Source organism: Bos grunniens, chromosome 16, assembly GCF_055505025.1.
Source record: "Bos grunniens cultivar Pamir isolate PY7600 chromosome 16, Bosgru_T2T1.0, whole genome shotgun sequence".
Lineage (NCBI taxonomy): Eukaryota > Metazoa > Chordata > Mammalia > Artiodactyla > Bovidae > Bos > Bos grunniens.
In genome coordinates, this window is record NC_141180.1 from 23,662,259 (window position 1) to 23,687,571 (window position 25,313).

The 25,313-nt window shown below is 37.5% G+C and overlaps 1 protein-coding gene across 9 annotated transcripts in view; it reads left to right on the forward strand.

Annotated features, from left to right (window-relative positions):
* Nucleotides 1–25,313, forward strand: part of COP1 (COP1 E3 ubiquitin ligase) — a 222,977-nt gene that overhangs the window by 37,349 nt on the left and 160,315 nt on the right. For 4 of the 9 annotated variants that reach the window (XM_086342422.1, XM_086342429.1, XM_086342427.1 and 1 more), the window contains exons 4-6: nucleotides 6,394–6,470; nucleotides 7,122–7,241; nucleotides 24,009–24,077. In XM_086342422.1, the coding sequence (XP_086198548.1) occupies nucleotides 6,394–6,470; nucleotides 7,122–7,241; nucleotides 24,009–24,077 (266 nt within the window). The remainder of the gene's footprint in view (nucleotides 1–6,393; nucleotides 6,471–7,121; nucleotides 7,242–24,008; nucleotides 24,078–25,313) is intronic. The other 5 variants (XM_086342423.1, XM_086342431.1, XM_086342428.1 and 2 more) reach the window with 3 other exon arrangements.

Consider the following 25,313-nt stretch of genomic DNA (forward strand, 5'->3'; position numbering starts at 1 on the left):
TAGGTAGTGTGGAAAGTCTTCAGTTTGAGTTTTTGTGAATGAAGATTAATTTTCAGGTGTGGATCGGCAGGAAGTAGGGCACTATTGGTTATGTATATCAGAGAGAATAATTCTTCTTTCTAAAGCGTAACATACTTGGAGGTAAGGATATATAGATTCTGACCTCCCTGTGCTTCAGTTGCACTTTGATTTGTTTGGTGTTTTATAATATTAAATCATGACATGGAACCTGTTTAGCCATGGCTTTCCTTTTTTTATTTCTGTTCTAAAATTCCATTGACTTCAACCCTTTCTTCCCTTTCATTCTTCATTGCACTCCAATGTCTTTTCATAAAGGAAAATAAATCATTGGATGATTGCATAGCAGAAAGGAACCCTGAAGAAAATATTTTGATGATTTTCTGTTGAAATACCAAGCTCTTCTAGATAGATAAAATCTTATAACAAACTAGGAGAATGAACTTAGGAAAAGAAGAAATACTAATTGATATGATGCTCTGTGGGACTGGACTTCGTGAGCTGAGTTAGGGAAACTGAAGTCCTGCAAAGCAGACGCCTTTGTCCTTGAACTTACGAACATGGATTGATGCTAGTTTGTGAGTTTTAGAATCACTTCTCTTTGAGTTCTTATAACTTCAGAAAGCTACTCCTTCTTTTGGAATGGTTAAGTACAGCAAGGAAATCAGTGATCTTAAGATTTTGGTATTTACCAAAAATTTCAGGCAGTATTCCTTAATGAAACTATAAGTTAGAAATTCTCTTACGTAAATTTCTAAATAGAGTGAGAATACCATACGGAAGGAGTGTGAAAATATTAACACTAAGATGTAATTTCATAGTTTATATATTCTCAAATGTATACATTCAGTGAATAGTGAAGTCATAATTACTGTTTTCCTTAGCTAGACATTATCTTCATTATGATCTAGTTTTTAATCTTCTCTTTATATGGGTAAAGAATTTTGGTTTTAGGTAATTTAAGCATTAAGTATTTTATGCCCAGATTTGAAGTCTTGGATATAATGCAGCTTCCATATGAGTATTTATGTCAGCCGTAGAAATAACATGTCATCCTGATACATTTATTCTGTTTCACTGCCTGTCACCCTTTCCAGTCTTTACCTTTATACAGTGACAGTCAAATCCTTAGGTTCTTGTGCACTCAGGAAGCTACTGAGATCTGTTTCTGAAAGTGATATATCACTTGTTTTTTCTGTACTGAAAAAAACACAATTTATTCCCATTGATTTAGTTTGAGATTACATGATTTGTATAATGCCTGTAGTTCTTCGCTGGACTAGAAAAATGTTGAGCCTTCTAAAAGTAATATCAGATTTCTTCTTGAGCATTGTAAAATAAGTGTAAGTTATATGATTCTGAAGTATTCTAATATTTTTATTGATAGATAAGGATCCTTCGCTTTTAATGCTTTGCATTTACTTGAGTCATGGCTAGAGGGCTAGAGGGCTACACATTTTCAAAAAGATCTTCAAACCTTTTTGCTTGGATGACACATAAAAATTCTGAAAAATGATGTACTTCCCACATTGATGCCATATTTAAATTAGCATCCAAATTTTTTCTTTGTAAGTTTTAGTGCTTGTAAAGAATATAGTTTAAAAAGTATTATAAATATGGTTATTTAAAAATAAGCTTTTATCTCTTTTTAAAATGTATCTAGTGGAAACTGAATAGTATAGTGATTTGATACTTACCATAGTTTCAAAAAAACAATGAGAAATTTTGTATTTTGTCCCTTTGAACTTCTGCTTAAGAGAAGTGGGCAGTTATGGGCACAAATTGAAAATTGCCCACATAATTTTGTCATTATGTATTTTTGGGACTTCCCTGGCAGTTCCCTGGTTAAGACTCCATGCTTCCAATGCAGGGGGCACAGGTTCAATCATTGGTTGGGAAATTAGGATCCCACATGCTGCGCAAAGTGGCCAAAAAAATACACACACACACATGTACACACATGCTTGAAATTCTTACTGATTTATCTGTCGTACTTTTCTGTAACAGAAAATAGAAATTACAGACTTTGAAGATTCTTTTGAACTTTTGAGTGTGGTTTTCCTGATTTGTAATTATTTGACATGCATTTGATCAAATAAATATCTACAAATTTTGTAAAATATTAGACATAAAAATTTATTGAAAGTGCTTAATGTGTGATGATGTTCTTCTCAATCAGTTCCATTGCCACTGATAGTTATTACTAGGACAGGGATTCAGTTTCATGTATATTTTCTTAATTTATTTAGGATCATCACAGTTTTTTAAAAAAATTGGGATATAATTGACATATAACATTGTGTAAGTTTAAGACTTTTCCTTTTTATTTTGAAAAGGGTAAGTCATGAGAAACTCGGCTTACATAAATACTCTGATGGGGATGGAAGGAACTTTGTTCCAGCACTGTCACTTATTTCTTTGACCTCCTTCTGAATTACATGCTTCAAAAACAGAAGCACTCATTTAGTAAAAAAAAAAAAAAAATTTTTTTTTACCTGCCGTAATCATGAACAAATCCACTTCTTTCTTCAGTTTTAATGAGAGCAAAGAATTGGAAGTCATACACTCCAAACACAAGCGGATTTGGTTTTCTGGTCTTTAGACTCATGCATTTTTTTGTCAAGACAGGTATTTCGATTTTTTCCTTGCATGCCGTGAGCCCTACACTACATTTCCTCCTTTTTCTTCTTCCTCTATCTTTCTTCTTTCCTTCCCCCTTCCCCCAAAAGGGGCATAACTCTCACTTTTTGCCTTTCTATCCTCTTTGCTCTTTAGTTCAGGTCAGTTGCTCAGTCGTGTCCTGGCTCTTTGTGACCCCATGGACTGTAGCATGCCAGGTTTCCCTGTCCATCACCAGCTCCTGGAGTTTGCTCAAACTCATGTCCATCGAGTCAGTGATGCCATCCAACCATCTCATCCTCTGTCATCCCCTTCTCCTCCTGCCTTCAATCTTTCCCAGCATCAGGGGGTTTTCCAGTGAGTCAGTTCTTCGCATCAGGTGGCCAAAGTATTGGAGCTTCAGCTTCAGCATTAGTCCTTCTGATGAATATTCAGGACCGATTTCCTTTAGGATGGACTGGTTTGATCTCCTTGCAGTCCAAGGGACTCTCAAGAGTCTTCTCCAGCACCACAGTTCAAAAGCATCAATTCTTTGGCACTCAGCCTTCTTTATGGTCCAACTCTCACATCCATCCATGACTACTGGAAAAACCATACCTTTGACTAGATGGACCTTTGTTGGCAAAGTAACGTCTCTGATTTTTAATATTCTGTCTAGGTTTGTCATAGCTTTTCTTCCAAGGAGCAAGCGTCTTTTAATTTCATGGCTGTGGTCACCATCTGCAGTGATTTTGGAGCCCAGGAAAATACAGTCTGTCACTGTTTCCATTGTTTCCCCATCTATTTGCCATGAGGTGATAGGGCCAGATGCCATGGTCTTCATTTTTGAATGTTGAGTTTTAAGCCAGCTTTTTTACTCTCCTCTTTCACTTTCATCAAGAGGCTTCTTCCTCTCACATGTAGGGAGTTCTGGGGACCCTTCCCCTTACCAGGCTGCTCTTTGTCCCAGTGTGTTCAGGAATGGGGACCTGTTAGGTCCCCTGTTTAGCCTGAAGCTGTTCCAGGCCACCAGCGAGGACTGGGAAGCAGTGTTGAAGCTTGTGACTGAGAACATGAAATTACAGAGCGGGCCTGTGGGCAAGTGAGTCTGGGGATTGCGGGAACTGGGCTGTCTTTCGCTGCTGTTGCTGGGAGGCTCATGCAGGGCCAGGGGGTGTGTCTCCTCCAGCCTCTGCAGTGGCTCTCCTGCACTCCTACGAGGGCTTACTCCAGCTCTCCTTGTCCTTCCGTGATGCGTGATCCACCTCCAGCACCCCTCTGCCCCTACCACCGCCCCCCCCCACCAGCAATCTGTTTTCTAGTGTTCTCTGTGGATAAAATTTGTAAATTGAATGGTCTTACCTCTCTAATGAATGACCTTCTTACTCTTTAATGTAAAAGACAACATACATGCAAAATTTAAAATCTCTGCTTTAAAAAAAGTCACCAACACATATAATGTCTTTACTACTGCCAAGTACTTTTCCAGGCACTTTATACATTCTCAGTCCTATGACACAGGTAGTTGTTGTCATCTGCATTCTTTCCGTGGGGGAACTAAGGCACAGAGAAGGCAAGTAACTTGTGTAAAGTTCAACAGCCCCAGTAAATGGTGGAATTGGGATTCGGTCCTGACTCAATTATGTGCTTTTACTTTGCTATCTTGCCTCTAAAATGACAGTTGCTAGAATGAAATCTTTAGCAGTAGAAAGGCATTTTGTTTGTTTGTTTTTGGCTGTGCTGTCCTTGTGATGGAGTGTGGGCTCTTCATTGCAACATGTAGTCTTTTCTGGTTGTGGCATGTGGGCTCAATTGCCCCATGGCATGTGGGAACTTAGCTCCCTGACCAAGGATCAAACCTGTGTCCCCTGCATTGCACAGTGGACTCTTAACTACTGGACTACCAAGGACGTCTGAGAGAGGCATTATTTGTTCTTAGTACTATGGTTATTATAAGGATCCAGAGAATTACAATTAAGGGTTTGGAACATTCATGGCCAGTGTTAAATGAGATTTCTTGAGATTTTACCCTTTTACTCCCTCCCACCCCCACCCTACCCCATTTTGGGGGCACACCATGTGGCTTGGTGGACATTGGTTCCCTGACTAGGGATTGAGTGCAGACCCATGGCAGTGGGTCCTAACCACTGGATCACCAGGGAGTTTCTCACACACCCTTATTTGAATTCTTTTCCACTTCTTTTCCTGTGTAGTGAGTCTCTGTGTGCTTATTATTGCCCAGTTCTAATGTTACCTTCTTTGTGAAAGTCTACTCGTTAACATTTTAATAACTCCTTGTCCTGTGTTCTTTTTAAATCCACATCAGTGATGGTCCTGATGGTCATATCATAACTGATGCATTGTATGTGTTTGTCTGCTTGTTCTTAGTTGCTTGTGTCTCTAAGTCTTACTTAGGTTGAGTCTTATCTTTAAACCTTTGTTTCTAGTGTGGGCCTGGTATCTCTCTGATTTTTTAGAAAATATTTTTAGTAAATTGTGGTATGGTGGGAAGTATTAGATAGGTTTATATCCTAGCTTTGTCTGGTATTATATGTCACCATGAGTAACTGTCTTGTGCTCTTTCTAGTATTTCCTCATCTCTAGAATGCAAAGAATAACCCATAGGATAATGTCTATAAATTAAAGACTAGTACATTAAACTAGCTTAGTGCTAGTTGCTCTTTTCTTTTATCAGTTTTTTTTTTTTTTTTTTAATCAGTTGTGTGTTAAAGATGAAAAATCTATTAAAAGTGGCTGGAACATCAAGGGAAATGTATTGATTTACACAGAAAGAATCTCTAGATTGAGTTAATTTGACATCTCAGTGGTATGATCAGTTCTTTCCGTCTTTCCGGCCTGCCTTCCCCAGCGGATGCGTTGGTCCTTTGGCTAGCTCCCCTCAAGAGAGGTGCAGGGTGGCTCAGCGTGATTCCAGGTACCATCCCTAGACGAAGGCGGACAGAGAACTCGTTCAAGCCTTCTCTTCTGAAAGACAGCATACCCTTATTGGGCAAAACGAGGTCTCAGTAGTTAACCATTTTGTCAGTCACTGTCAAGAGGATATGACTAGATGGATTTAGGTTAAGTCAAGCATCATTCTGTAGGGCCAGGGAGGGATCTAGCCTCTCTGAAAGTATATGACAGTTGGCATTCTGACATTTGGGAGAAAATAATATTCTTATTTTTCTTTATTTATTATTTTTAATTATTTGTATTAATTTTTTGACCACACTGAGCTCTGTGTGGAATCTTAGTTCCCCAATCGGGAATCAGGCTGGCGCCCCCTGCAGGGAAAGTGCGGAGTTTTAACCACTGGTGGGCCAGGGAAGCCCCTCATGTTCTTATTTTTTTAAAAAGGGTTAGAATGGCTTTTAGATAGAAAAGTCACAAGCAAAAAGAACAACAAATGAAAACCTTTAGTGCCTCCCTCATAGAATCTGCCAGTTACCCTGTAGAGTGTGGAATGGTCTCTTAGAGTCAAGAACTGTTTCCAAATGCTATAGTGTCATCACTGACACATGTAAGAGAAAGTACATATTCTGAAGAATTTTCCTTCTGCAGTAATAGTAATGGTAATAATAGTGGTAGTTGTAGTAGTAGCTGTGGCAAAACTGTTTTTAATTTCAAAAAAAAAAAAAGCATATTCTGCTTAGCATTTTTTTTCCCTGACATTTGAGACTTTTTAAAGTTAAATAGAATCCATTTAAATAGAAGTTAGATGGATAATTTAATAAAAATACAGATTATTTGTGCTTTTTGTTTTGTTTTTGTTTACAGTGAATGAGCTCATTCTCAAACAGAAGCAAAGATTTGAGGAAAAGAGGTTCAAATTGGACCACTCAGTGAGTAGCACCGTATGTTTCAACTCTTTTATTACTATTTTTAATACATTTCATTTTGCTTTGTTCATTGGTTTAATACTAATTGGGTATGCAAGCTTAGCATATTACTGGTTTTTCTTAAAGGAGATCTAGGATTATCCTATTCAATAAACAGCTTTCTTTGGTCTGAATTGTCTAGAATTTACCCTTTTGAAAGGTCTGTGGGGTAATACTGAGTCAGTTGGCTTGTAACACATTGCATTTAAAGAATTATATGGCAGGATGAAACTATGGGTGGTCATTTGAGAAAATTCTCAATTTGAGAGGATTAACCCCAAATTACTGAAGCAAGTGAACTTAAATTATTACCTTACCAAATACAAAGTGGAAAAGATGGTTAGACAGGTAATTAAAATCTGGGCACTTGTTTTGAAGGGAATTATACCTTTGGAGAAGATGACTTGACATATCTTGAATGTGCCTTTCATATTATTTAAATGTATTTAAGGGAGAAATAGTGATTAAATTATAATTAGAAGGCATTGGGGAGCCACTAGCTGGGAAGGAATAGGTTGGAACATTATAGTTTATTTTTGATATGTAATAAACATTAGAAAATAGCAAGCATTTGTTTTTGACTCTCTAAAACAGTTTTGTTAAGTTGGGTTTCTTCTTTGTTTTTAGAATGGCCACAGGTGGCAAATATTTCAGGATTTGTTGGGAACTGACCAAGATAACCTTGATTTGGCCAATGTCAACCTCATGCTGGAGTTACTAGTGCAGAAGAAGAAACAACTGGAAGCAGTAAGTGGCCCCTGAACTTGAAAATTTTTATTTTAAAAAGATATAAAAATATTTAAAATAATAGGGTAGTGTTAGTCAGTCCAGTTTTATTCAGTAGGAGTTATCTGTAAACTATCACTTATATCCCTTTTTCAATTGAAAGAAAGAACAAATTCTTATAATACAACTTACTTGCAGTGTCCAGTTTTTATTAACAAAAGCTGAGTGTTCAGATCATGAGAAAGTACAGCTTCATTTTAACAGGGAACAATTATTATTGATCTTTTTTCTTCTAATGAATCTTCACCTCTTCACATGTGGGATTTGGAGGAGAAAATAGGGATTATTTTAATTTACATAAAATCCTTCCAGCGGGTGTGGGTTAACAGTAGCAGTAGTCGATGGCTTAGCTAAGGGCATTTAGAAAGATGGGAACAAAAACAAAATTATGTCCTGTTTTCATGTAATGGAATCTAAATAAGTGAAAAGTTACATTTATTTCAGGTAAATAAATGTAAAACATATAAAATGAGAATTTGTATGTATTAGTTAGGAATTGAGTATGCTCCATTTGAATAAAGACTGTATACGTTAATATAAGCAGATAGCCACCCTTAACTACTTTGAACACAAAGGGGATATAAATTGACAGAATAAGGGAGTGAGAAGCTCACACACATAAAAAGGAAGAGCTTAACAAGCAAGCGTTAGGAACATTGGAACCATCACTTCTTTGGTGAATATAAGGAAATGAAATCAGGCATTTGAATGTTGTCAGGAGAGTTTCTGTTTTACTTCTCATGACTGTTTCTTTGGGACAGGTTTGATTTTCTTTTATTGGATTTTTATCCCATGGGAGATAATGTGGTTACCTGTACTTGTGAATTTATGTTTTTTGATAAAAGAAGAAAAAGAGCCTCTCAACTTGATTTTTAAGAAATTCTGTGGATTGATTCTGATTAACATAGCTTAGATCTGGATGAAACTGAGTAGAATGGGAATCTCTTAGTGGAAGAAAGGAGTAGTTGAGGTTGAGCCGACTAAAACGAGGCTCCCTGTTGTGTCTTTTTTCATGGTGGGAGTTTCTCTGGTGGTTTTTTTCTGTGGGGGCGGGGAGAGTGGGATGGCTTTATCTTTTATTTGCTTTTCTTTCTTTCAGATTTGTTGAGATGTAACTGATATATCATTGCTCATTGCTTAGTTGTTCAGTCGTGTCTGATTCTTTGGGACCCCATGGACTGTAGCCTGTCAGGCTCCTTTGTCCATGGGATTTTATAGGTGAGAAATACCAGAGTGGGTTGCCATTCCTGTCTTCAGGGGATCTTCCCTACCCAGAGGTTGAACCCGTGTCTCTTGTGTCTCCTGCATTGGCAGGAGGATTCTTTACCACTGGTGCCACCTGGGAAGCCAAAATTGATGTATAGCACTGCATAAGTTTAAGGTGTATAGCATAATGACTTGACACACATATATTGTAAAATGATTATCACAATAAATTCAGTTAACATCATCTCATATAGATAAAAGAAAAGGTTTTTTTTTTTTCATGATGAGAGCTTTTTTAGGATTTACTTGCTTAGCAACTTTCAGATATACCATCCACTACTGTTAACTATTGGAGAAGGCAATGGCACCCCACTCCAGTACTCTCGCCTGGAAAATCCCATGGATAGAGGAGCCTGGTAGGCTGTAGTCCATGGGGTCACTAAGAGTCAGACACGACTGAGCGACTTCCCTTTCACTTTTCACTTTCATGCATTGGAGAAGGAAATGGCAGCCCACTCCAGTGTTCTTGCCTGGAGAATCCCAGGGACGGGGAAACCTGGTGGGCTTCCACCTATGGGGTCGCGCGACTGAAGCGACTTAGCAGCAGCAGTGTTAGCTATAGTTATCTTGTTATACATTGTATCCTTGTTACTTATCTTAAAATTGTAAGTTTGTACTTTTTTGTTTGTTTTTTCCCTTTTTATTTTTTTAAAACTATTTTTATTGGAGTATAGTTGCTTTATAATGTTGTATTCGTTTCTTCTGTACAGCAAAATGAATCAGCTACACATATTCATATAACCCCTTTTGGACTTCATTCCCATTCCGGTCACCATAGCGCATTAAGTAGAGTTGCCTGTACTATACAGTACATTCTCACAGTTATCTGTTTTATTTATTTAAACATTTTTAATATAATTTCATTTATCTGCTTTTGGCTGTGCTGGGTCTTCATTGCTGCCCAGGCTTTTCTCTAGTTGTGGTGAGTGGGGCCTTGCAGTGAGAGGGCTTCTCATTGTGATGGCTTCTCTCGTGGAGCATGGACTGTGGGACACACGGACTTTAGAAGTCACGGTTCCTGGACTCCGGAGCACAGGCTCAATAGTTGTGGCCAAGTTGCTCTGCAGCATGTGGGATCCTCCTGGATCAGGGATCAAACGCGTGTCTCCTGCATTGGTTGATGGATTCTTTATCTCTAAGCCATTAAGGAAGTTCTAGTTACCTGTTTTAAACATAGTATCAATAGTGTATATGTGTCAATTCCATTCTCCCAATTTCTCCCGTCTCCCTTCACCCTTGGTATCCATATATTTGTTCCCTACATCTATGTCTTTATTTCTGCTTTGCAAATAAGATCATCTATACTGTTTTTCCAGATTCCATGTATATGTTTTAATATTCGATATTTGCTCTTCTCTTTCTGACTTAAACTTTACTTTGTATGACATCCTAGGTCCATCCATGTCTCCACAAATGACTCCATCTTGTTCCTTTTTGTGGCCGGGTAATATTCCATTGTGTGTATTATCTCCTCTTCTTTATCCATTGCTCTGTTAGTGGACATTTAGGTTGTGGAAATTGTACTTTTTGATCTTTATTCAATTTCCCCTGTTCCCTGCTTTTGGTAACCACACATCTGATCTTTTTCTGTAAGCTTGGTGTTTTTTGTGTGTTCTTTTAAGATTCATATGTATGTGAGATCATATGGTGCTTGTCTCTCTCTCTGACTTATTTCATTATACTGCTCATGAGGTCTATCCATGTTGTCACAAATGGCAGAATTACCTTCCTTTTTGTGGCTGAATAGCATTTTGTTATATGTACATATACCATCCTTGTGGCTCAGCTGATGAAGAGTCTGCCTGTAATGCAGGAGATCTGGTTTCAATCCCTGGATTGGGAAGATCCCCTGGAAAAGGGAAGGGCTACCCACTCCAATATTCTGGCCTGGAGAATTCCATGGACTGTATAGTTCATGGGGTCTCAAGAGAGTCTAACATGACTGAGCGACCTTCACTTTCACACCACATCTTTATCCAGTCATGCGCTGATGGACACTTAGGTTATCAACATATCCTGGCAGTTATAAGTAATGCTGCATTGGACGTGACAGTGTAGGTGTTTCTCTGACATAGTGGTTTAATTTCCTTTGGATATATACCCAGAAGTGGGATTGTTGGATCACGTGATAGTTTCATTCTTAATTTTTTTGAGGAACCTGCATTCTGTTTTCCATAGTGGCTATACCAGTTTACTTTCCTACCAGCAGGGCACAAGGGTTCCTTTTTCTCCACATCCTCACCCGCATGTGTTCTTTCTTGTCCTTCTGACGGTGACCATTCTGACTAGTGTGAAGTGACGTCTTCTTGTGGTTTTGACCTGTATTTCCCTAATGATTTGTGATGTTGAATGCCTTTTCATATACTTGTTGATTATTTGAATATCTTCTTTGGAAAATCCCTTGCCCATTTAAAAATTTTATTATTTGGGTTTTTTTTTTAATTGCTATTGAATTATATTAATTCTTTATGTACAGTATTTTTTATATTAACCTCTTATCAGATATATGATCTGTAAGTATTTTCACCCATTCTGTTGGTTGCCTTTTCATTTTGTTGACCATGTCTTTGGTTTGCAGAAGCTTGTACATTTGATATAGTTGTACTTGTTTTTTGTTTTGTTGCTTTTGCTTTAGGTGTCATATCCCAGAAATTGTTGCCAAAACTCTTCTGTGCTTTTTAACATAGTTTTCTATTAGCATCTACTGTGTGCTAGATGCTGTGTTAAAGGTAGTGGAAAAGACAGAATTCTGCTCTGTATGTTGTGTTGAGGGGAACAGGGCACAATAGCTGAGGAGATAAACTAAATTAATAAATATTTTCACATAGTGGTAAATGATATAGAAATACTTTTTAATGATAGACTGAATATATATAGTTATCTTGCCCCCTTAATGTCATTAAAATGACAGTAAAGTGATTTTTAAAAGGCAAAAGAATGGGAGAAGAGACAATATACTTTTTTAAGCTATAAAGTAGATGGATGAAAAGTGATAGATTAGATCTGAGAAAATTGAGCCGGCGGTAGGGAATTGGTAGGAACCAACCCTATTTAGATTATGGAAAAAAGGCCTTCCTTGGGTTTGGGAGCACGAAATACCTCATAGAGTAAAGGTTGGAAGCAGAGTAATTTGTTCAGAATCTGACTAAGGAGCAATTGGAATCTCTGATCCCTTCGTGTATAATTATAGCCATTGACCTAAGAGAACACTAGAAGTTACAGGCACATTTAAGGGTGTGTGGGGGCTTCTGTACTGAAGATAGACAAGTTTCATACTGAATGTGAGAACTGTTAACCTTATTCCCCATTTGACTTGTCAGTATTAATCTTTGTGTGCTTTCGTCTCTTAGAACTGAAGAAATACTGGTATCTTAGTTTTAGAACTCAAATCTTTTTGAAGAGGGAGGCAGTTCAGAAACAAAGGTATCATAGGTATTACAGCATTTTTACATTATTGTTTTCTTGTTTTACTTTGCATTCTAACAATCACAGAAAACTAACCAAACTGATCACATGGATCACAGCCTTGTCTAACTCAGTAAAACTGTGAGCTTTGCCGTGTAGGGCCACCCAAGATGGACAGGTCATGGTGGAGAGGTCTGACAAAATGTGGTCCCCTGGAGAAGGGAATGACAAACCACTTCAGTATTCTTGCCTTGAGAACCCCATGAACAGTAGGAAAAGGTGAAAAGGTATGATACTGAAAGATGAACTTCCCAGGTCGGTAGGTGCTCAATATGCTACTGAAGAAGAGTGGAGAAATAGTTCCAGAAGGAATGAAGAGACGAAGCCAAAGCAAAAACAACTCCCACCTGTAGATGTGACTGGTCATAGAAGTAAAGTCCAGTGCTATAAAGAATAATATTTGCATAGGAACCTAGAATGTTAGGTCCATGAATCAAGGTAAAAGCAAAGTGGTTAAACAGGAGATGGCAAGAGTGAACATCGACATTTTAGGAATCTGTGAACTAAAAAGGACCAGAATGGGGGAATTTAATTCAGATGACCTTTATATCTACTACTGTGGGCAAGAATTCCTTAGAAGAAATGGAGTAGCTCTCATAGTCAACAAAAGAGTCCAAAATGTAGTACTTGGGTGCAATCTCAAAAATGACAGAATGATCTCTATTTGTTTCCAAGGCAAACTATTCAATAGCACAGTAACCAAGTCTTTGCCCCAACCACTAATGCTGAAGAATCTGAGGTTGAATGGTTCTATGAAGACCTACATGACCTTCTAGAACTAACACCAAAAAAAACATGTCTTTTTCATTATAGGGGATTGGAATGCAAAAGTAGGAAGTCAAGAGATACCAAGATTAACAGGCAAGTTTGACCTCGGTATACAAGATGAAGCAGGGCAAAGGCTAATACAGTTTTGCCAAGAGAACGCACTGGTCATAGCAAACACATTCTTCCAATAACACAAGAGACGACTCTACACACAGACATCACCATATGGTCAATACCAAAATCAGATTGATTATGTTCTTTGCAGCCAAAATTGGAGAAGCTCTATACAGTCAGCAAAAACAAGACTAGGAGCTGACTGTGGCTCAGATCATGAACTCCTGGTTGCCAATTCAGACTTAAATTGAAGAAAGTGGGAAAACCACTAGGCCATTCAGGTATGACCTAAATCAGATGCCTTATGATTATACAGTGGAAGTGGCGAATAGATTAAAGGTATTAAATCTGATGGAGTGCCTGAAGAACTATGGATGGAGTTCTGTGATTTGTATAGGAGGTGGTGATCAAAACCATCTCCAAGAAAAATAAACGCAGAAAGGCAGACTTGTCTGAGGAGGCCTTACAAATAGCTGAGAAAAGAACAGAAGCAAAAGGCAAAGGAGAAAAGGAAAGCTATGTTTATCTGAATGCAGAGTTCCAAAGAATGGCATGGAGAGATAAGAAAGCCTTCCTCAGTGATCAGTGCAAAGAAATAGAGGAAAACAATAGAACACGAAAGACTAGAGATCTCTTCAAGAAAATTAGAGATACCAAGGGAACATTTCATGCAAAGATGGGCTCAGTAAAGGACAGAAATGGTAGGGACCTAACAGAAGCAGAAGATATTAAGCAGAGGTGGCAAGAATATACAGAAGAACTATACAAACGCAGCCACCGTGCTTGTGTGCCGTCACACAAAAAGGATCTTAGTGACCCATATAACTATGATGGTGTGATCACTCACTAGAGCCAGATATCCTGGAGTGTGAAGTCAAATGGACCTTAGGAAGCATCACTACAAACAAAGCTAGTGGAGGTGATGGAATTCCACTTGAGCTATTTCAAATCCTAAAAGATGATGCTGTGAAAGTGCTGCACCCAATATGCCAGCAAATTTGAAAAGCTCAACAGTGGCCCCAGGACTGGAAAAGGTCAGTTTTCATTTCAGTCCCAATGCAGTGCCAAAGCATGTTTGAACTACTGCACAATTGCAATAATCTCCATATGCCAGCAAATTAATGCTCAAAATTCTCCAAGCTGGGCTTAACAGTACATGAACTGAGAACTTGCAGATGTTCAAGCTGGATTTAGAAACGGCAAAGAAACCAGAGATCAAATTGCCAACATCCGTTGGATCATAGAAAAGCAAGAGAATTCCAGAAAAACATCTACTTCTTTACTGACTACGCCAAAGCCTTTGACTATGTGGATCGTGACAATCTGTGGAACACTCTTAAAGAGATGGGAATACCAGACCATCTAACCTACCTCCTGAGAAATCTGTATGCAAGTCAAGAAACAACAGTAGAACCAGACATGGAACAACAAACTGTTTCCAAATTGGGAAAGGAGTACGTCAAGGCTGTGTTTCATCACCCTGCTTATTTAACTTACATGCAGAGTACATCATGTGAAATGCCGGGCTGGATGAACCACAAGCTGGAATCAAGATTGCTGGGAGAAATATCAATAACCTCAGATATGCAGATGATACCACTGTTATTTTAGAAAGTGAAGAGGAACTGAAGAGCCTCTTGATGAAAGTGAAAGAGGAGAGTGAAAAAGCTGTCTTAAAACTCATTCAGAGAACTAAGATCATGGCATCCAGTCCCATCACGTCCTGGTAGATAGATGGGGAAATAATGAAAACAGTGAGATTTTATTTTCTTGGGCTCCAAAATCACTGCAAACGGTGTCTGCAGGTATGAAATTAAAAGACACTTGCTCATTTAAGAGAGAAGAAAAGCTATGACCAGCCTCGAGAGCATATTAAAAAGCATAGACATTGCTTTATCGACAAAGGTCTGTGTAGTCAAAGCTATGGTTTTTCCAGTAGTCATGTATGAATGTGAGAGTTGGACCATAAAGAAAGCTGAGTGCCAAAGAATTGATGCTTTTGAATTGTGGTGCTGGAGAAGACTTTTGAGAGTCCCTTGGACAGCAAGGAGATCAAACCAGTCAATCCTAAAGGAAATCAATCCTGAATATTCATTGGAAGGACTGATGGTGATAGTAAATTTCCCATACTTTGGCCACCTGATGCGAAGAAGTGCCTCCTTAGGAAAGACACTGTTGCTAGGAAAGATTGAAGGCAGGAGGAGAAGGGGATGACAGAGGATGAGATGGTTGGATAGCATCACCGACTCAATGGACATGAGTTTAAGCAAGCTCCGGGAGTTGGTGATGGGCAGGAAAGCCTGGGATGCTGTAGTCCATGGTGTCACAGAGAATCGGACACAACTCAGCAACTGAACTGAAACTTGATGAATGTTTCCAACATACAGAAAAATGCAGTAAATAATGCAACTTTTAACTTATCCTTTTTTAGTTTTAATAAATAGTAACACTTTTTATTAGATCTGCCTTTTGAGAATTACGTTTTTTTTTTTTTAATATTTAACACCCTCTCTTCTCATTCTGTTCTCCCAGAGTAATCACCATATGAAGTTTGCAAGGATCCTTCTGAAGTGTGTATAACCCTTTTTTAATAAAATATATACTTGTATCTACGATCATATATAGTGTTGTTTGTATGATTTAGAAGTTTCAGACTGTGTTTATCCTTTGACATATGCCTTTTTTGTTTACTTTTTGAGGTTTCCACTGATGAATATAGATCTAGTTTGTTTAACTTCTCTATAGTTATCCATTGCATGAACATTTCTATTCCCCTGTTGATGGACATTTAAGTTATTCTGTATTTATGATTGTCAGCAATGCATTGAGTGTTGTTATTCATGTCTTCTTGTGCTCATATATAAATACTAAAGTGATTTCAGAAGTGTAATTGCTATTCATAGGGTTTACATGTACATTTTAACCGTATTAAATGTTGCCGAATTGCTCTTCTGTGAGTTTGTACCATATCAACCTTTGATACTGTTTTTTAGTTTCTGCTGGTTTGATAGTTGCCAAATGCTTGTGTGTGTGTGTGTATGTGTGTGTGTGTGTGTTCTGTTGTTTTGTATATTTTGTATTTCTTTAATTACTAGTGAGGACAGTTTCTTCATTTGTTTGACTGTCTTGGTTTCTTATTTGAATTGCTTATTCATAGCCTATACCAGTTTTTCTAATAGATTGTCTTTTTTTTTATTGATTTGTAAGAAGTGTGTGTGTGTGTTTTGAATATTGCTACTTTGTCAAATGGTATTTTGATAATTGAATTTCATTTGAATTGTATCATGGTCAGACAGTGGTTTATATGATTTTAGATTTAGTATTTTTTATGATTTTATTTTGCCTTGTTGACTTTTATTTGTCAGATATAACATTTTGTTTGGTTTCTTAGTGATTGCTTTTGGGTTTTTAAGATAATTATACATTATATTACATTACATTATGTTGTACCTTTAAGTAATATTATCTGACTTCATTGGTAGTATAAGAACCTTACACCAATATACTTAAATTTCTTCTCTCTCAGCCTTTGTACTGTTTTTGTCAATTGTTTTACTTCTGTGTATGTCATAACTCCCTAATAAATTTATTAATTTGAATAGTAAATTATACTCTATGGATATATTTTAAAAGTTCTATATACGCCCATATATTGATCATTTCAGGTGTACTTCATTCTTTTGTTTTCCATTCACTTCACTCTTTCATTCATTCTTTTGAATTCCATCAGTAACTTTCCTTCTGCCTGGAAGACAGCCTTTATTCTTTCTTTAGTGTAGATCTGCTGGTGATAAATTCTTTCACCATTCATATCTGAGAATGTCTTTATTTATCCTTTGTATCTGAAAGGGACTTCCAAATAAGTATAGAATTATAGATTTAATATTTTTCTTTCAGTATTTTAGGGATGTTGTTCCATCATCCAGTGTCTTGCATTGTTTCAGATGAGAAGTCTTAATCCTCGAAATGAACTGTATTTCTCTCAGTGTATGCTCTTTTTATGGTTTTAAGTATTTTGACTTTGGTATATACCTTGGTATAGTTTTTTTTGTTTTACCTTCATGTTTCTTCTTCTTGAGGTTCTTTGAGATTCTTGGATGGTGATATAGTTTCACCAGATTTGGAAAAATTTCAGTTATTATTTCTTCAAATACTTTTCTGTCACCTTTTCTACTTTGGGAACTCCCATTATGCATCTCTTAGGCTGACTGAAGTTGTGTCACAGCTCATGGATAAAGAGCTCTGCTTGCTTATGTTTTATCTTTTACCCCATCTCGTTCATCTTGTATAGTTTCTATTTCTGTTGTCAAGTTCACTGCTTTTTTCTATATTCCATTGTCTCTCCTTATGCTTTGTCCTAACTTGTAGGACTTTTTTATGACTGTGTTTCCTTATTCTATTATTTGTGACATTGTTGTTTCTGTTTTAAGTGATGGATTCCACCCTTCTCCCTCTACCCCACCCCCTGCCTTATTTTGGGCAGCATTTCCTTATTTGCATGCTTACTAATTTTGTGATTGGATGCCAGAAATTGTACATTTTACCATGTTTAATATTGTTAACTTTGTATTCCTTTACACATTCCTAAGCTTTGTTCTGGCATGTAGTTAAGTATTTTCAAAATAGCTTGATTCTCTTAAAGCTTGTGTTTTAAGTTCTGTTAGGGAGAACTATCGGAGAAGGCAATGGCACCCCACTCCAGTACTCTTGCCTGGAAAATCCCATGGACGGAGGAGGCTGGTGGGCTGCAGTCCATGGGGTCGCTGAGGGTTGGACACGACTGAGCGACTTCACTTTCACTTTTCACTTTCATGCATTGGAGAAGGAAATGGCAACCCACTCCAGTGTTCTTGCCTGGAGAATCCCAGGGACAGGGGAGCCTGGTGGGCTGCCGTCTGTGGGGTCACACAGAGTCAGACATGACTGAAGTGACTTAGTAGTAGTAGTAGTAGGGAGACCTATAATAGATTTTTGTCTAGCTAATTTTGCCTCACTGCGAGGCAGTCTTTTTGAGAGTATTCCTCCTGATGCCTGTGTATTTCGAGGTTTTTTCCACCTAGCTCCTGGGATAATGTATTATTTATGGTCCTTTGTCTGAAATGCTTCCATTCATATAACTAGCCTGATGTTTTGTTGTTTGAAATAGGAATTCTTATCTTTCTCACTGCATTTTAGGCCTGTAAGTTCAATTTGCTTGCTTTTGGTCCATTGAAATTTATTGGGATTTTATTATAGCTCAGTATAAGGTCTATGTTTTGTTAAATGTTCACCTTCATTTAAAAACAGTGTGTTACCTGTTGTGCTTTGTGAATGTAGCGTTTGTTAATATTCAGTTCAGTTCAGTTGCTCAGTCGTGTCTGACTCTTTGCGACCCCATGAACTGCAGCACGCCAGGCCTCCCTGTCCATCACCAACTCCTGGAGTTTACCCAAACTCATGTCCATTGAGCTGGTGATTCCACCTAGCCATCTCATCCTCTGTCGTCCCCTTCTGCCTTCAGTCTTTCCCAACATCAGGGTCTTTTCAAATGAGTCAGTTCTTCGCATCAGGTGGCCAAAGTATTGGAGTTTCAGCTTCAACATCAGTCCCTCCAATGAACACCCAGGACTGATCTCCTTTAGGATGGACTGGTTGGATCTCTTTCCAGTCCAAGGCACTCTCAAGACTCTTTTCCAACACCACAGTTCGAAAGCGTCAATTCTTCTGCGCTCAGCTTTCTTTATAGTCCAACTCTCACGTCCATACATGACTACTGGAAAAACCATAGCCTTGACTAGACAGACCTTTGTTGACAAAGTAATGTCTCTGCTTTTTAATATGCTGTCTAGGTTGGTCATAACTTTGCTTCTAAGGAGTAAGCGTCTTTTAATTTCATGGCTGCAATCACCATCTGCAGTGATTTTGGAGCTCCAAAAAATAAAGTCAGCCACTGTTTCCACTGTTTCCCATCTGTTTGCCATGAAGTGATGGAGCCAGATGCCATGATCTTAGTTTTCTGAATGTTGAGCTTTAAACCAGCTTTTTCACTCTCCTCTTTCACTTTCACCAAGAGGCTCTTTAGTTCTTCTTCACTTTCTGCTATAACGATGGTGTCATCTGCACATCTCAGGTTTTTGATATTTCTCCTGGCAATCTTGATTCCAGTTTGTGCTTCCTCCAACCCAGTGTTTCTCTTGATGTACTGTGCATATAAGTTAAATAAACAGGATGACAGTATACAGCCTTGAAATACTCCTTTTCCTATTTGGAGCCAGTCTGTTGTTCCATGTCCAGTTCTAACTATTGCTTCCTGACCTGCATACAGGTTTCTTGAGAGGCAGGTCAGGTGGTCTGGTATTCCCATCTCTTGAAGAATGTTCCACAGTTTATTGTGGTCCACACAGTTGAAGGCTTTGGTATAGTTAATAAAGCAGAAATAGATGTTTTTCTGGAACTCTCTTGCTGTTTTAATGATCCAGCAGATGTTGGCAATTTGATCTCTGGTTCCTCTGCCTTTTCTAAAACCAGCTTGAACATCTGGAAGTTCATGGTTCACGTACTGCTGAAGCCTGGCTTGGAGAATTTTGAGCATTACTTTACGAGTATATGAGATGAGTGCAATTGTGTGGTAGTTTGAGCATTCTTTGGCATTGCCTTTCTTTGGGATTGGAATGAAAACTGACCTTTTCCAGTCCTATGGCCACTGCTGAGTTTTCCAAATTTGCTGGCATATTGAGTGCAGAACCTTGACATCATCGTCTTTTAGGATTTGAAATAGCTCACCTGGAATTCCATCACCTCCACTAGCTTTGTTCGTAGTGATGCTTTCTAAGGCCCACTTGACTTCCCATTCCTGGATGTCTGGCTCTAGGTGAGTGATCACACCATCGTGATTATCTGGGTTGTGAAGGTTTTTTTTATATAGTTCTTCTATGTATTCTTGCCACCTCTTCTTAGTATCTTCTGCTTCTGTTAGGTCCACACTATTTCTGTCCTTTATTGAGCCCATCTTTGCATGAAATATTCCCTTGGTATCTCTAATTTTCTTGAAGAGATCTCTAGTCTATCGTGTTCTATTATTTTCTTCTATTTTTTTGTATTGATCGCTGAAGAAGGCTTTCTAATCTCTCTTTGCCATTCTTTGGAACTCTTATTCAGATATTTATTTTTTCCTTGCTGCATTGGTTATTGATGTGTGCTAAGTCATTTCAGTCGTGTCCAACTCTGCAACCCTGTGGACTGTAGCCCACTAGGCTCCTCTGTCGGTGGGATTCTCCAGGCAATAATACTGGAGTGCGTTGCCAGGGATTTTTTAGAAGTATTTTTGATTATTTATTTTTCATTGGTTTCTATGATTCTTGGATCATGTATTTTGAAGCTCATTATTAGGTACATACATGTTTAGGATTGTGATGTTTTCTGGATGTATCGTCTCCTTTGTTACTATGGATTGTATACATTTAATGCTGGAAATACACCTTGTTCTGAAGTCTGTTTTTATATTTTCTTATGTTATTGATAATATAGCTTAAGTAGTTTAGTTATGACTAGCATTTCTGTGATATATTCTGTATCTTTGTATCTCTGTTTTATTGTTGCCTTAATGTTTTAAAAATGTGTCTCTTCAGATGTATAGAACAGTCTTTTGGACTCTTGGGAGAGGACGAGGGTGGCATGATTTGGGAGAATGGCATTGAAACATGTATATTATCATATGTGAAACTAATCACCAGTCCAGGATTGATGCATGATACAGGGTGCTCGGGGCTGGTGCACTGGGATGAACCAGATGGATGGGATGGGGAGGGACGTGGGAGGGGGGTTCAGGATGGGGAACACAGGTACACTCATGGCGGATTCATGTCAATGTATGCGAAACCAATACAATATTGTAAAGTAATTAGCCTCCAATTAAAATAAATTTGTATTCTTAAAAAGCTTTTTATATAGTAAAAAAAAATATGAAAATAGAAGTGTGTCTCTTTACTGTATGTAGTTGAATTATTTAACTTATATGCAGAGTACATCATGAGAAATGCTGAGCTGGAAGAAGCACAAGCTGGAATCAAGATTGCCGGGAGAAATATCAATAACCTCAGATATGCAGATGACACCACCCTTATGGCAGAAAGTGAAGAGGAACTAAAAAGCCTCTTGATGAAAATGAAAGAGGAGAGTGAAAAAGTTGGCTTAAAGCTCAACATTCAGAAAACTAAGATCATGGCATCCGGTCCCATCACTTCATGGGAAAGAGATGGGGAAACAGTGGAAACAGTGTCAGACTTTATTTTTTGGGGCTCCAAAATCACTGCAGATGGTGACTGCAGCCATCAAATTAAAAGACGCCTACTCCTTGGAAGGAAAGTTATGACCAACCTAGATAGCATATTCAAAAGCAGAGATATAATATTACTTTGCCAACAAAGGTCCGTCTAGTCAAGGCTATGGTTTTTCCAGTGGTCATGTAAGGATATGAGAGTTGGACTGTGAAGAAAGCTGAGCGCCGAAGAATTAATGCTTTTGAACTGTGGTGTTGGAGAAGACTCTTGAGAGTCCCTTGGACTGCAAGGAGATCCAACCAGTCCATTCTGTAGGAGATCAGCCCTGGGATTTCTTTGGAAGGACTGATGCTAAAGCTGAAACTCCAGTACTTTGGCCACCTCATGCGAAGAGTTGACTCATTGGAAAAGACTCTGATGCTGGGAGGGATTGGGGGCAGGAGGAGAGGGGACAACAGAGGATGAGATGGCTGGATGGCATCACTGACTCGATGGACGTGAGTTTGAGTGAACTCCGGGAGTTGGTGATGGACAGGGAGGCCTGGCCTGCTGCGATTCATGGGGTTGCAAAGAGTCGGACACGACTGAGCGACTGAACTGAAGAAGCTCATTAATTCAAGTGTTTAAGTTCATTTAAATGTGATATGATCATTGGTGTGGCTAGGTTTGAGCTCACCACATTTGTATTTTTCTGGTTTTCCATATTTTCCTTATTTCCTGTTTCTTCTTTCTTGCTTTCTTTAGAGAGCATTGTGTTTCCAGGATTTCATTTTAGCATATTATCCTCTCTGCTTTTTGCATGTTGCTTACAATTATTATATTTCTAGTGGTTTCTGTAAAGATTATAGAATTCCTCTTTTACTTTTCACAATCAACCTTGAGTTTATAGTATAACAGTTCCAGGACATTGTTATTCAAATCAACATTAAATACACGGTTGATGTTTAAGCAATGCAGTAAGTAGACATGCTGACCCCTGTGAATTTGAAAATCTGAATCTAACTTTATAATCTGCCCACCACATCCACAGTTCACCATCTGTGCATTCAGCCAACTGTGGATCATGTGGTACTATAGTTTGTATTTATTGAAAAAATGCTGTGCATAAATGGACCCGTGTAGTTCTAACCTGTGTTGTTTAAGGGTCAACTATATGCCATTTTCTGGAAAATATAAGATCTCATAGTATTTCAATTTACCAAGCTCCTGCCTTTTGTGATTCAAATTATAAATGTTATAAACTCCACCTATGTTTGCTTTGAAAAGTCACTAGTCTTTTGAAGATATGTTGCAAAAAAGGATAGAAAAGGACCCTTTTGAACCAATATATTTACCCTTTGAGATGTCTATTTTCTCTTGTAAACCTGAGGTTCCGTCTGAGTCATTTCCCTTTTGTCTGTATCATTTCTTTTCTGTTTCTTGTAGAGCTGATAGGTTTGATCTTCATAGAAGTCTAGGTTTTTGTTTTTCTTTTAGCACCTTATTGATATATTTTCATTTTCTGTTTGCTTCTTTGATTCTGATGAAGTTTTCAGTCATTCTTACTGTTCTTCCCCTTAAGATAGTGTATCCTTTTTAGCTGCTCTTAAGATGTTCTTTTTGACATTGGTTTTCAATAGTTTGACTATGGTATTCCTTGGTTTCATTTAAAAAATATTTATTCTGGTTGTGTTTCACAGAACAAGAGGATCTGTTTGTTGAACATGTGAACATTATTCAGCCCTGTACTCTCTGCTTTTCCTTAGGGTTGCAATTATATGTTTTATTTTTCATATTATCCCACATTTTTCTGGTGCTTCTTTTTTTTTTTTTGACCTGTCTTTGAATTCGTTATTTCTTTCCTCTGCTCTGTCCATCTGTTCCTAACTTTATCTGAAGTTATTTTGTTTTAATTTTTTTAATTTCAGACTGTATTCTTCATTTCTTTGCACTTTGATTTTTCAGTTATTTTCTAATTGTCTGTTTTTTCACTCATGTCCATTTTTTCTTTTCTTTTATAATAAATAATATAAAAATATTAAATAATATTAAAGAATAATATATTCTTTTAGCCTGTTTATGTCTCTTGACTTTCCTACTTCTTTTCATGTCTTGTAATTTTAAAATTATGTCTTAGATGTTCTATATTCCAGAGCAGTATATATAGACTAAACTGGTTAATACTTTCTTCCTGAATGGTCTTGTCTTTTCGTTTGTCAGGAAGCAAGGATAAGAGGTTGACGTCTTTGGTCTGATCAGGAATTTAGCTGAGTTGGAGCTCACTTGTTGCTTGAGCTAGTTTCAGTTCATTCAGAGTGAAGTGGGGAGTTCCTGCCTGTCCAGTGGTTAGGACTCTGCTTTCACTGCCAAGGGGCTGAGTAGTCCCTGGTCTGGGCACTAAGATCCTGCAAGCCAAACTGGCCATGCTTTTTTGTAGTATGTATGATACCTCAGTGATGCTTCAAATTTTGACTGGCTAGTAAGGGCTACCTCTAGTTGTGGTCTGAGGGCTTCTCATTGTGGTGACTTTTCTTGTCACGGTGATGGGCTCTATGGTGTGTGGGCTAAATAGTTGTGGCTCAGTAGCTGTGACGCTCAGGCTTAGTGGCTCCATGGCATGTGGGATCTTCCTGGACCAGGAATTGAACCCGTGTCTCCGGCATTGGCAGGAGGATTCTTTACCACTGAGTGACTAGGGAAGCCTGTAATGGCTTGCTTTTAAAAATACCAATTAGCAAGTAGGAAACTGACAAAATAGAAATGAGACTAACTTAAATGGATGAATAAAGTTGCTTCATACTGATTATGCTGTGGTGTTAAAGAAGACTTTGAATTCAAAGTTGTATTTTAAAAGAACAATTATAATTTTCTATTATAGGAATCACATGCAGCCCAACTACAGATCCTTATGGAATTCCTCAAGGTTGCAAGAAGAAATAAGAGAGAGGTATATTATTTTGTGTGTTTTACATAATGTTTCTTTACTGTTGTTGATTCTTGACATTTTTGTCCCCATTTTTGTGAAAGCACATCAGGCTTAAAATTTTATTTAAATATTTGAAAGCATTTGAGTTTTCAGGAGTTGTGTTTGTTTTTTTTTTTAAGCTTTGTTATTTAACTTCTTTTACCTTTGCAACTTGATATGTTAAAAATCCCTTTTTAGACATGAGTTAAACATTTTCTGTGGATTTGAAAATAATTACATTACCTCACAGCTATAAAGAATAGCTACAAAGAATGAAAGTTAGGCTCAAATGACAGTTAGGCTCAAACTTTGACCCTTAAAAGAAAACATAGGAGTTACAGTTTTCCTATGATTAAAATGCATGCTGGAGAGGAAAAACAAGTAAAAATATAGCTACCTATTTAGAACTTGGAAAGTGTAAGCCATGCAGGATAACTAAAAAATAACTTTTTATTAGCAATTTTAGAACCATAGTATGCTAACTAAGCATTTTAACATGTCAAAGTCATTTCATAATAGTACGAAATATGGGAAAACCAAAGACAAAATCCTATATTCTCAGTAGCATGCTAAAATAACTTTGAAAATGGTTTTATATTTAAATTCCTAACTGACTCAAATCTTACATTTTTACTTTCAGTTGTCTAATTAGGTCATTTTCACTCAAAAAAATATAACCATGTATTTTAGGCTTCAGGCAGTCTTTATTATTTTTTGAAAATAAAAAGATGAGAACTTATTTTGATAACTGTGCATTGCCAGAACTTTATATTATCTTAGTTCGATATTTCCACTTCTTTTTGACTATTCATGATGTCTATTTTTAGCTTTTTTTTTTACTTTGTTCAGATTGGATTTTTCCACATTATGCTTCTCTTTATAGCTAAATGTTGCTCACATGGTTTACGATTGTATTTTCCTTTAACTTTTGCTGAAGTAGCAGTTGTGATTTTAATATGTTTTAATATCTATTAAAATTGTTTTCATTGTGAATTCAAGATTTATATATACTTAAATGACTTTTAATTTATTTTTTTGGTGGGTACTTTATCTTCAACTTCAATTTGTTTAAGAATCACCTGAGGATCTTCTTAGAATCCAAGTTCTGATGAAGAGGGTGTGTGTTGGAAGCCTAAAAATCTGCATTTCTAGCAAGCTCCAGATGATGATGCTCTTGGTCCTTGAACCATAGTTTAAGTAATAAAGTTGAACATTTTA